Raw genomic sequence first — 12,881 nt, 5'->3', positions numbered from 1 at the left:
TTTTCCCATGTGTTGTGTTTTTTAAGTGAAAAAACTGGTATTGGTTTTGTTTCCACTCTGAGACTAGAGCAAATGCACGTTTGGTCTCCAATCTCTCAGTTGTGTCCTCATGTATCCGGCCACTGTAACTTTTCTGGCTGAATATTGATTTTACAATTTGTTCACTTCAGTTCACTTTGCTGTGAAAGCCTGTAAAATGCTTTTATTCTGTTGAGGTCTTTTAATGGAAGAGGGTTTCTGCAGATTCAGTGTCATTAATATTGATTTGTATTGTCTTGTGTTCTTGTTATTCTCTCTCTCATTTGATCTCATTCTATCTTCTAAAGGTATCAAAGCAGAGGAATGGGGCACGTTTCTTCACAGCAAAAACCAGGTAATTACAAAAGTTCTCGTTTGACACTAAAGCCCTATTCGGACTGGACTAGTTTTCATGGAGGACGTTAAAGACATTTGTGTTTCACAGGCGTATTTTGTGATTTTAATCCTGTCCGAATCTGCCACGTCTGGGTTTTTCTCACACAACCTCAGTGAAAAATCCAGAGCACATCACCTACTGTTTTTGGGAGATCTCATCCTGTTCCAATGCGAATGTCTGCGATTGCCGATATTGTATTATTCTAACATTAGTCCTTATGTGTTTTTTGACCTACCTGAACTGTTGTGCACCAATCTTTTGCATGCTTTCATTTAATTTAATTTCAATGTGGATGGTATCCGACCAAGAAATAAAATGATAAAATGAATAAATGAATAGCCAAATCGCAGAAACTGCCCATTTTAATACCAGTGTAAGATACGTGTCTAAAAAATTGTGGGTTTATTATGATCAGCCACTTCTATTAACTCATGTGAAGTTTATATAAATATGGTGTTAATAATAAATTAAAATGATATCAATAAGTAATTCATTCAAATGCATTTACATCATACGTGATGCACGGAAACACAGCAGATGACCTTCTGTATAGAAAACACACACTCTGTAATAAACACGGAGATGTTAGTCCCGCCCGAATCAGTACATGAAATCACAGACATCGAGTGATACGAACTGTAACTCAAACATCATTTAGAAAACTAGCCCTGTCCCAATAGGGCTTAAGTTTAAAAATCAGGGCCCGGTTCCCCGATAACGCTCACTCTTAGCGCCCTAAGGAGACTCAAAAGATATATCTTACCAGAGTTGTTTATGTTCCTAAGTGTGTTCCCCGAAGTGTCCCTTAGGAAGCTTCTTAACACGCTGCCTCTTACGTTCGACATTACAAAGGCGCTGTCCCAAGTGAAGGTGCTGCTGAATTAGTTGGCATCGATTGCTCAGGAATGGATTTTCCACTTCACGCGAAGGTGCATTACGGCGTTAAGAAAGACAACACGTTCTATACAAATGAAACATTCCTCAAATTATTCCAGTAACATTTATTTTAACATAGTTTAAGTTATCAGTAAAATATAGACTATTAATTAAATCATCAAATTGTCAGTAATATGTTCACACGATATGTTGTGACGGGTAGACGAACCGGGTATCCCTCGCTAATCATCCACCCTCCTTATCCCGTTGTGCCACTTGTGCCGCTTCTTGACATGGGTTTAACGACTTCTAAAAATGATGTAATACACTTTTATATTAATGGTAGGGTACTTTACAATCAGAATTGATTGGCAAGCAGCTGCAGTTATTTCTGTTGAAAGCGGTATTGATTGCCATTGGTTAATGTTTTCAATAAAAGCAACCTATCTACAATGAACAGAGAGAGAGAGTTAGATACAGAATATGGTGGGGACCACCAGGTCCAGCAGCTCCATAATGAGCTGACTTGGGAGGCGAATTTTTTTCAAAGCAAAATGTTCAGGCAAAATGTCAAAAGGGCTTAAGTTTTGCTGAATAAAAAAATTGACATGGACTAAACGGCTCCGCGGCCGGTGCCATCTTTGATTCAATACAAGGACACGTTGGATCGCTGCCATAGTTGGTCGCTTACTGGACACCACCATGCTTACCCATTTATAGATCTTAGCCATTTAGAGCCAAATTGTTTGGCAGATTTTAATTATCAAAAGTGATTGCCAATTTAAACGCTTTAATGACATTACGAAATAGCCTAGGCTAATTACCACCATATTAGTTCTGATACCAAATAAAGTCAACTTCATAAATAGGCCTGTATCCATTGCGAACATATTTTATTATTAGTATTAAAATGTCCATAACATAAAATCATTGTTGAGCCACAACATTGTCAACATACCATAGTTTGACTTGTACTGCGCTGCGCTGATTTCTAAAGACTTCTGCACAGTGGCGGCGACTAGCGTCTTGAGCTCAAACAACGCTAAGAGAGAGCTTATGAATGGTCCAGACCAACCTTACGAAAGTGTGACTTACAGAAGATATACTTAGCGTACGAACGTGTCGGGAATCGTGTCATAACGTTAAGACAGAGGTTAAGGAATAGGTTAAGAACTACTTAGCGATAAGAACGTTTTGGGGATCCGGGCCCAGAACACTTCCAAATAGGGCTGCAACTAACGATTATTTTGATAATCGATTAATCGGACGATTATTTTTTCGATTAATCGATTAATCGGATAGGTTTTTTTTTTAATTCAATTTGATTTTTGTTTATAACTAAATAAAACCCTAAATCAGGGTATTTATGTGTAAAAGTGTACTTTAAAAAGTGCAAAATATAAATAAACAAAACAAAATATTGAGTTGCGCTGCTCATATAAACTTCACATTATGAAATTAGGACACAAACATGTTTGTAATAAGATATTAAGCAGCAGATTTTGAATTCCAATGTAGAATGCGATCTGTTATTTCTTGATAACAGACGCTGCGAAGTATAACACACCAGAAAACAGAGCGTTGCTATGGACGCAGGATTCTAACCGTAGAGACGGAACGGACTATTTTCTTTAGCGGAAGCAATACAATCATTTTTAAATCAATAAACTCCTTTTTAAATCAATATTTTGTGTAAAATTATTGATTTATTTGGTGGGTAGCCATGTAATAAGCGGGATTATCCCTTACATAGTAGACAAATGCTATAAAAAGAGAGCGGAATGGAGGTACGCAGCTGACAACAGGCTTGGTTAAAAGTACAGGAAAAATGATGTATTACTGCACAAGCATTCGCTGAAAACCACTGACTACAGTGACCAAAAAACTATATTTTACTGCTGCTGTTATTAACTGCCTTTATATTTAGTGCTTCACTTTGTAAACACCATTTAATTTAACCTATTTCTGCGGTAGCGCTATTTTAATCCATCACTTATGTTGCGAGCGAACTGATTGCGCAACCTGATGCTCGATACAAAATAGATCTAGTGTGACTGTCCCGAAGTTAGTAAACAAAGCTGTTTACACAGTAGCATTGAATTAAACTAGACTATACCATTTTCACATCTTCATATAATGAGAATATACAGTTTTTGCTTGCCGTGCTGATGTTTCTCTCCGATTACTCTCTGCCATTTCGCGTGACTGCGTTGTCATGAAAGTGACGTCATCAGTAACGCTCCCCGTGACGTGAGCAGACCAACTAATCGACAATGACATTCGTTGACAACGATTTTCATAATCGATTATTATCGATTTTATCGATTAGTTGTTGCAGCCCTACTTCCAAACCAAGCTTATTATCACGTCGACTCTATAATGATTTTTTTTTTTCCTTTGCTCAGATTTTCACAGATTTCAATGAAATCCGGAAAGAGATTGAGGATGAAACAGATCGCAATACCGATAATAAGGTGCAGTGGAAGCATGGCACTCATCAGTGTTTCACACAGTTTGACATACACACACTTGTCGTACCATTTGAAGGCCCGGATTTAAATGATCTCATCTAGTTGTTCTCTTTTTCCTCCTTAGGGCATCAGTCCAGAGCCCATTTACCTGAAGATCTATTCCCCAAACGTGCTCAGTCTGACCTTGGTTGACTTGCCTGGCATCACTAAGGTAACAACAATGACTGTGTGCATGTTATTTTGCCATGTAATGCAAACAAACTCATTTGCTTTAGGATAAAAAAATATCCTATTTTATCAATTGAAACCAAATTCTGTCAATTAAACTTGTTATTTAGATACAATTAATTATATAAATAATAAACTAAATTTGAGCCCAAGATACTAAAATTCTTACGGTAAAAAAAAAAAAAAAAATCAATAATTATTGAATTGAATAAAGTTGTAATGTATTATTTTCACAAGGATACAGATGCTGTGCACACGATGTCAGTAGGTGAAGTGATTAAAAAAGGGTCAAAGTGGCGAATTTGCATACAAAACTTGAACCCATTGCAAATTCTTGTTTGGGGAAATCATTCGCCCTCACTCAGAATTCCCAATCTCATGGATTCCTATTGAAATATCTGGATTTCGCCTAGTAAAACATTCGGAACAACTGTAAATATATCCGCACTTTTAAAGATAAAATATTGAAATCCATTCCTTCAATTACCCATTCAGTCTCTTTTAATATTGTGTGATGTTTTTTGTGTAGGTCCCGGTTGGTGACCAGCCTGAAGATATTGAGACTCAAGTCCAGGAGATGATTCTGTCCTACATCTCCAACCCCAACTCCCTCATCCTGTGTGTATCTCCTGCTAACTCTGACCTCGCCACATCTGATGCCCTTAAACTGGCACGAGAGGTGGACCCAGATGGTGAGCGACGTGCAGAGAAGTCCAGATGTCATTATTGCACCATTGAATGGCACTGTGGGAAGGGAATGTCCTCATTGTCTGTTGCGCTCAGGTCACAGGACGCTGCTGGTCGTGAGTAAGCTGGATTTGATGGACGCGGGGACAGATGCTCTGGAGGTTCTGCTGGGCCGTGTCATACCAGTCAGACTGGGCATTATTGGTGTGGTTAACAGGTCAGTTGCTTTAAACATTTGTTGAAAATGCATAACATAATTTTTATTTTCCCCAAGGCAGATTTGAATGAGATTAGAAACATAAATGTTTCCTATCCTGATTTTAAATAAAATTTTTAAATGCAACTTTAGATGCAAAATTTAACCTCCAAAGCAGCAGACTTTAATTTCAAAGGTTTAGTTCACCTAAAATTGAAAACTAAGTCATCATTTACAACACGTTGCAGTGATTATCATTTTAATATCGACCAGAGACCAGCATCAAAAATATGCAAAAGTATCACGGAACGGTCCGATGTGACGTGTGTTATATTCCGGGTATTCTAGGGGTAAATGATAGAGTTTGAAATTGAATGGATTATTTAACGAATATCCTGATCTTGGCCGTTGGACTGAGCATTCATGAGACTCTGTTAGCGCCCAGAAAAAGCACACAAGTTGTGAGAAATCAAGATTAATAAACACGAGACATGAAATGCAATCCATGTACCTTCTTCTCCGAGGTGAATATATCCGTTGTGTTCGTCGTAACAAGTTATCGCGTTCACATCTGTCAACTGTCATTCTGACTGTCATCGGACAAACAGAGTTCGGGTGTGGAGATGTTCGACTCAGTGAAGAAAGTACACAGATTCTTTTTGGGGATTTCTAGGCATTGTATTTCATGCCGTTTTCTGTGTGCTTGTGTGCTTCTTCTGGGAGAGACTGACGACAAAGATCAGGATTTTCGTTAACTAATACATTAAATTTCAGTTTGTTTTTCACCAAACCCTATTGTACACCTCCAGAACTCTTGGAATATGCAACACGCGTCACATGGGTTCATTCACTGCCATCATATGGATGAGCATGACCGGGACATTTTTTTATAATTTCTCTACTTGTGGTCCGTACGGCATTTGAGTAAATGATGACTTAATTTTCATTTTAGAGTAACTATCCCTTTAAGTCATTATTCACTCATAATCTTCATAATCTTCCCATATAATATGGAAGTAAAATAATGTCAAATGTTTTTGAAACAAAAAGCCTGTTGAATTGCACTACTTGAAAAAAAATAGGCATTGCATTAACCATGCTTGCATTTTAATGCATTGTATTTTTAGGGCTTGCATTTTTATGGCCTGAAATTCAACATGGTTGAATATTTAAGCTGTGAATATTTCAATTAAAAACATTTCAAACACATTTTCATTATTAAAAATTCAATAATCCATATTCACCTGTCATATTTCACTTCCAAAATATTCAAACTGTTTAAAAATACAACCTATAATATTCAACAGGCAATTTTCGGTCCATTTTATTTCGCTTTGCAAATTCGCTTCCACAAATTCAGTGGTTCAAATTCGACAGTAAATTCAAAGGAACTGCAGGAAAAGCAGTAGATTACCGAGATACTCTCCATCTGCTGTTAGTCAACCTCACCAGCAGGTGGTGCAAAAGCGCGTGTTGTGACGAAGACCAGCAACAGTTAGAACAAGTCATTCATTCATAAAATGAAAATGATTATCTGTGTCAGTATATATGCTGAAAAGATGATAAAGACACAAAAGCTGTGTTTATGTTTCATTCAATAACTTCATTGTTACTTTCCCTGTGTAGCCTACAGGTCATCAGCTTTCTCTACCTACATGAACAGGATTATAATCGGTTTCCGTCAATACCTCATACTCAAGGATTCCCCTTCCATCGGGACGTATTTTATGGACTAATACAGTGATATAAAAGACCAAACTCGCACCTTATTGGGGATGTAGGCTGTAGGCTACTAGGCTAGATGGACTAAGAATATGAACGTAACGCGCAGTTTCATGCAGAGCGTTTCGTGATATACTGGCATAAAATCAACACTTGATCAATACTAACACTTTCTCTTTTCTCTCTCTCTCTCTCTCTCTCTATATATATATATAGTATAGTATAGTATAGTATAGTAGGCTATGCCTATACCTGTATTGCATTAGCTTATACTGGGAAGAGTCAGCACTTGCATATTGTTGTCCTCCTATTGTTAGTTTAACTGTAAATCGCTTTGGATAAAAGCGTCTGCTAAATAAATGACTAAATGTAGCCTAATAAATGTAAAATTGGCTTGACATTGGACATTCGCACATTTAGGGACCGTCTCAAAAGTTGCATACAACATTGGCATACACGTTTCTAACTTCAATAGCAAACTTTTATTTATTTGAATAAATATCAAAAATCCAAAGGGTGCGCATTATGCCTGACACTACATGAACACTTTACAGTTGGTTTTATGACCAACTGTATTTCAGCCATCGCACATACCTGTATTTATTTCCTGTTTTCGGTTGAAGTCCACAGTAGTCGATTGTCGAGTTCACGCGCATTGGTTTAGTACGTACGATCATGCGCCCGAACTCGACAATCGATTACTGTGGACTTCAACCGAAAACAGGATGTAAATACAGGTATGAGCGCTGGCTGAAATAACATCACTTTTATTAATATCTTTCACATCTACTGCAGTCAGATTCACTTGTGTTCATTCTAAAGGAATCACTCACATGACCTGTGCACTTGTAATGACACATCAAGGATGTTAAGAGGCTAAAAGCAGGTTTAAAACTTGCCCCATTGAAGTCAACAGGGTGCCAATTTTAAAAAGAGGATAACACGGTGTAGGCAACACCGATTTTTGTCGTTGTTCTCTGTACTGACAGCACTCCAAATTTACAACAAAATGAGCTCAATGTTAAAATTGACCGGAGTTCTCCTTTAAGGTGTCATTGTTACAGTGTAATTATATATTGAAGTACTGAGTAATATTAAGTAACGACATGTACTTACTATAGGGTTAGGGTAGAATTAGGGTTTGGTTGAGGGTTAGTTGCATGTAATTATGCATAATTTACTGTTATTCCTATGGTAAGTACATGTAACATATGTAACAAGGACACTGTAAAATAAAGTGTTACCCAACATTTCTTATTGTTATCATCAATAATGACACCGGCTATCCTGCTTAATATTTTTGTGAAAACCGTGAAACATTTTTTTTCAGGATTCTTTGATGAATAGAAAATCCAAAGGTACAGTAATTATTCAAATGTAACTTTGACAGTAATTAAAATGTAACTTTACAGTCACTTCGGATCAATTTAATGTGTCCTCGTTGAATAAAAGTATTCATTACTGACCCCAAACTTGAAAATAATTGTAAAATCTACATTTTTGACTGCGCCCCTACAAATTCTAAACAAAAATCACAGAGCCCTGTAGCTCTTTTAGCAACACAAGTGGTCATTTCACCTTGAAACTGCACCAATTTGGACCTGCAGCAATGTATTTTACACATTTAGCAAAATTGCAGAGTCTGTTTTTTCCTCATGAGACCAAGGAGATCATTACAGAACTCATTTACATTTGAAGACCTGAAGGCACAGCAGCAAAAACAGCCTGTTCAAGCATAAGGGTTCGAGAGAGGGTGAAGAAATGACCATGTAAAAGAACTTCACAACATGCACAGGATATCTTGAATGACATTAACAGGGCTTCAGGGAGAAAATAAAGTGTAGCACGTGGCCCTTTCGACTTCTTTTACTGCAGTAGAAACTTAATCAACCGTGTGAAAAAGCATTGCAACATTTTAACAGTGTAATTTTCTTACATTTCGAGTTCCTCTATCATACCCCTAAGGAGCAGTGACTGTAATATTCCCGACGCTGTTATCCTCTCCTGCCCTGCCTTTTTAAGCACAAGCACCCAAGGGTACCACGTCTACCCGCTATCAGCTGACAGAGCCGCGCTGGAGATAAATCATTGGTTTATTCAGCTTTGGCTGTAGCATTTCCTTTACGAATACAGGGAGACAATTTAGTCGGGGAGGAGAACTGCAGTGACACTTTTCATTTCTCGACTCTCGTTAACTTAATCAGAAATAGCTTCAGGCCAACGTCTCTTCAATATTAACCCACACTCGCTTTGAGGATTCAACAACGAGCAGTCAAACGGGAAAGCACTTGCAGATGTCCTGGGAGAGCATTTATGGAGAGCGAGCACTGGCAACAAATAAAAGACGTGTTCAGTGCAATATATTGATCAGTCATTTACTTGTTATCAGTAGTGCTTGCTAAGGCTATTGCTCATCCTTGAGGTCAGAGATTTAAACTAATCCTTAACCTTAAATATTACATTTAAGTTTGCATCTAGCCCAATGCCATTTGGCCTAATTATTCTTCAAATCATGTGTTATGGAAGAGAATTCTGACTTCCAACTGGTGGATGATAAAACATGCAGAACTTAGACTGAAGGAAGAACCCGAGCCATAACAAAATACCATAAAGACTTGAACCAGTAACCAAATACTCCAAACCTGCCCTAGTAATCACATAAACATTCTCTAGCAAGCATCTTCAGTGCCACAGGAGTGTGGCAAATTAGGTTTTGCCCGTGAAAGCACTATTTACATTTACTTTAGAAAATGCAAAAATGTTGCTTTCATTCATGCACAGTACAACCAAAGGGAGAAGCTTCTTCTTTCCAGTAGTGGGCAGTGTACTAACAATTTTCAGCTCACCTCTATCCTGTAAAAATGCACTGCAGAATGTTTTAGAAATTCACTTTGACCAAAAGGAAAGAGCTGAAGACACTTTCATTTGTCAAAGTACAATACATGCCTGATGATGCCAACAATCTCTATATTTAAAGTCAACACGAAATCCATAGTAACTCTGTAAACAGTAGATTTACTGTCCAAATGAGCCTTCAACATGTGCTTTGACTTGCTCTATCTCTGAAATGACCTCTTTTTTTACCTCTCCAACCACCCTTTTCATACACTGCCATTCAAAACTTTGGGGTCAGTAAGTTTTGTGTTGTTGTTTTGAAAGAAATTAATACATTTATTAAGTTAAATTGATCAACAGTGAAAGTAAAGACATGTATAATGTTACAAAATATTTCTATTTCAAAGAAATGCTGTTCTGAACTTTCATCAAAGTATCCTGAAAAGTGTGTTACAGGTTTCACACAAATATTACATAACTTTGATAATAATATTTCTTGAGCACCAAATCATCATATTAGATTGATTTCAGCTTTGACATGACAGGAATAAAACACACTAAAATATAATTTCATTTAAATTTGAATAAAATTTCATAATTTTCTTCTTTTTTTTTTACCAAATTTTTGATCAAATCAAATAAAGTTGTGGATTTTCACTTGCCTTACAATTTGATGTGATTACGATTCAGGGGGTAACATTTCAATTATAAAACCTTTCTTGATACACCATGATGCATATTTATCTCCAGTTATTTTATTAATAATAATTACTATATTACTAATCACAATATTAATTATATAAATAATATAAATTAATAATTCATAATATAAATTATTTTAATAATATAAATTATTAAAAATAAGAACAAACATGCAAATAACAACCAGTAGAACAAATACAGTATAAGAAACAAATGAAAAGAACAGTGTTTTTTTTTTTTTTTTTTTTACATCCATCCAAGAACTACAACGAATGACTTGTTCGGACTGCAATGCGATTTTTTCGGATCTTATGAAATCACAGTGTTTCTCATTTAAATAATCCCCGCCCACAGAAAACGCAAAAAAGCGGAAGAACGTGCTATCGCTGTCAAAGAGACCACAACATTTCTAAAACTCATTTGTTTGACCTTCCTAAGGCTGATGAACTAAAAGGGGTTAAAACTTTAACCTGAACATTAAAACCCCAACGTTTATCTGTCCGCTGCACATTTTATGGAGAACAGCTTGTTTTCTGTTGCTTTTGTTAGCTCTCGCTTTTGTAAGGCTGTTCACCGCTCCTTAGGAAAGTTAAACATGGTTTTGTGATCGATTACTGCTTGTAATTACCTTAGTTTTCTGACAAATATCACAATTAAATTGTGGATAACATCGTATCTATAATGTAGAAGAAAATTACAAAAAATATACCATTCTGAAGCGTCCGGTGAAATCCGTGCTTGCAAAGTCCTCTTGTTCATTCGATCCTCTTGTTCGTTAACATTGTCAGGGTCTGAATCAGGCTTGAATTGGTTTGAAATTGATGCCATCCACAATATTCACACTAAGAACTCGCAGTTATGAAGGGGTGGGACATTTTCCGGAAAACGCGCAAAGTGCTGCCAATCACAACACACTGGGCCAGCTAACCAATCACAGCACATTTTGTATTTCAGAATCTAAATCGACATGTTCGAGCCAGACTGGGGAGAGAGGAGCTGTAATAATGTAAAATATGTGAAAAATAATGCATTTTTTGAACAATCAAGCATGGAAACATATACTTGTACACCCCAAAAACAAAATCAAGACTTCGTAAAAGGGCATAATAGGACCCCTTTAACAGCATTCAAGTAATAATTAGTACAGAAATTCAAATGTAAAAATGTCTTAAGTGTATTAATTGCAAATAAATAGATTATTATTAAAGCTACAAAAGTTCTTCAGTCAAGAGCAGTCAAAAGAATTCCCTCTTTTCTTTTGTTGTTTGATTAACACTAATGACACTGACAGAAGCAGGTTTGTTCTATAAAGACCTAATGCACGGATCTAATATAATGTTATACATAATTCATATGTAAAAAAAACGATTCTTCGGTTTTATTCATCAATGCAGAATCGTTCACATTAGCATCAAGATACATGGCAAAAACAGTCAATATAATATATAATATATATACAAATAAATGCAGCCTTGGTGAGCATAAGAAACCAAAGGCAGCTGCTGTGCTAGCCAGTCAATCATTTCACAGTCATTATTTATTTTTAAAGAAGGTTCTTCCTCATTTTTTCCTCCTAAAAACATCATGTTTAATGATCTAGAACAAATCCCAAAAAAGTTGTAGAGATAACCAAGTAAATAGAAGTTTTTTTTTTTTTATGTTTTCACCCTACAGAGTCACACATAGAGGATTGTGGAAGTCATAAACAGCAGTTGAAACATACAGAAACAAGTTTGGAAACATTAGAATTTTTTAAATGTTTTTGAAAGAAGTATCTTCTGCTCACCAAGGCTGCATTTACTTAATCAAAAATACAGTAAAAACAGTAATATTGCAAAATATTATTACAATTTAAAATGACTGTTTTCTATTTGAATATATTTTAAAATGTAATGTATTCCTGTGATCAAAGCTGAATTTTCAGCGTCATTACTCCAGTCTTCAGTGTCACATGATCCTTCAGAAATCACTCTAATATGATGATTTGCTGCCCAAGAAACATTTCTGATTATTATTATCAGTGATAAAAACAGTTGTGCTGCTTAATATTTTTGTGGAAATTGTGATTTTTCTTTTTAGGATTCTTTGACAATTTTTTAGGATTCCTTGATTAAAGCATTTATTAATTAGAAATCTTTTGTAACATAAACGTCTTCACTGTCAATTTAATGCATCCTTGATAAAAAAAAAAAAAAGTTATTATTTTCTCTCTTTTTTTTAATCTTAGCACAAATGTTTGAATGGTATCATTGTTTTCACAAAAAAATGTTAAGCCTCTAAAACTGTTTTCAACACTGATATTAATCAGAAATGTTTCTTGAGCAGCAAATCAGCATATTAGAATGATTTCTGAAGGATATTGAAGACTGGAGTAATGATGTGGAAAATTCAGCTTTGATCACATGAATAAATTACATTATACAATTTATAAAAATGTAAATTTATTTTTTATTGTACTGTGTACTTTTTACTGTGTTTTTTTGAGTAAATAAATGCAGCCTAAAGGCCATTGCACACTGAGTCCGAAATTTTCGTATGCGTTTTTTCGTGTTCGTCAGCCTTAAAATTCGTCACGCACAGAAGCCTTGCACACTGAGTCCGATGCGTATTTATTAAACCTTTGCGGAAAAAAATGCAAAAAATACTGAATGGATTCGTCAAGCAGTGAGGATGATTTTGTTGCCCTCTTTCTTCTTAAAAAGAGAAAAAGAAAGAGGAAATATTGGGTCCATCCAATCCTGAGATTGCG

At 35.9% G+C, this 12,881-nt stretch overlaps 1 protein-coding gene across 3 annotated transcripts in view; it reads left to right on the top strand.

The window, feature by feature from the left end:
- The window catches only part of LOC307174233 (dynamin-1-like protein), a 30,474-nt gene that overhangs the window by 3,862 nt on the left and 13,731 nt on the right, over nucleotides 1-12,881 (top strand). For all 3 annotated transcript variants that reach the window (XM_079897962.1, XM_079897961.1, XM_079897960.1), the window contains 5 exons: nucleotides 327-373; nucleotides 3,697-3,765; nucleotides 3,887-3,973; nucleotides 4,520-4,682; nucleotides 4,774-4,894. In XM_079897962.1, coding sequence (XP_079754088.1) covers nucleotides 327-373; nucleotides 3,697-3,765; nucleotides 3,887-3,973; nucleotides 4,520-4,682; nucleotides 4,774-4,894 — 487 coding nt within the window. The remainder of the gene's footprint in view (nucleotides 1-326; nucleotides 374-3,696; nucleotides 3,766-3,886; nucleotides 3,974-4,519; nucleotides 4,683-4,773; nucleotides 4,895-12,881) is intronic.

This window comes from Squalius cephalus, assembly GCF_949319135.1.
Source record: "Squalius cephalus genome assembly, chromosome: 16".
Lineage (NCBI taxonomy): Eukaryota > Metazoa > Chordata > Actinopteri > Cypriniformes > Leuciscidae > Squalius > Squalius cephalus.
The sequence above is the reverse complement of the archived record's forward strand: the minus strand, read 5'-3'. Positions and strand labels throughout refer to the sequence as shown.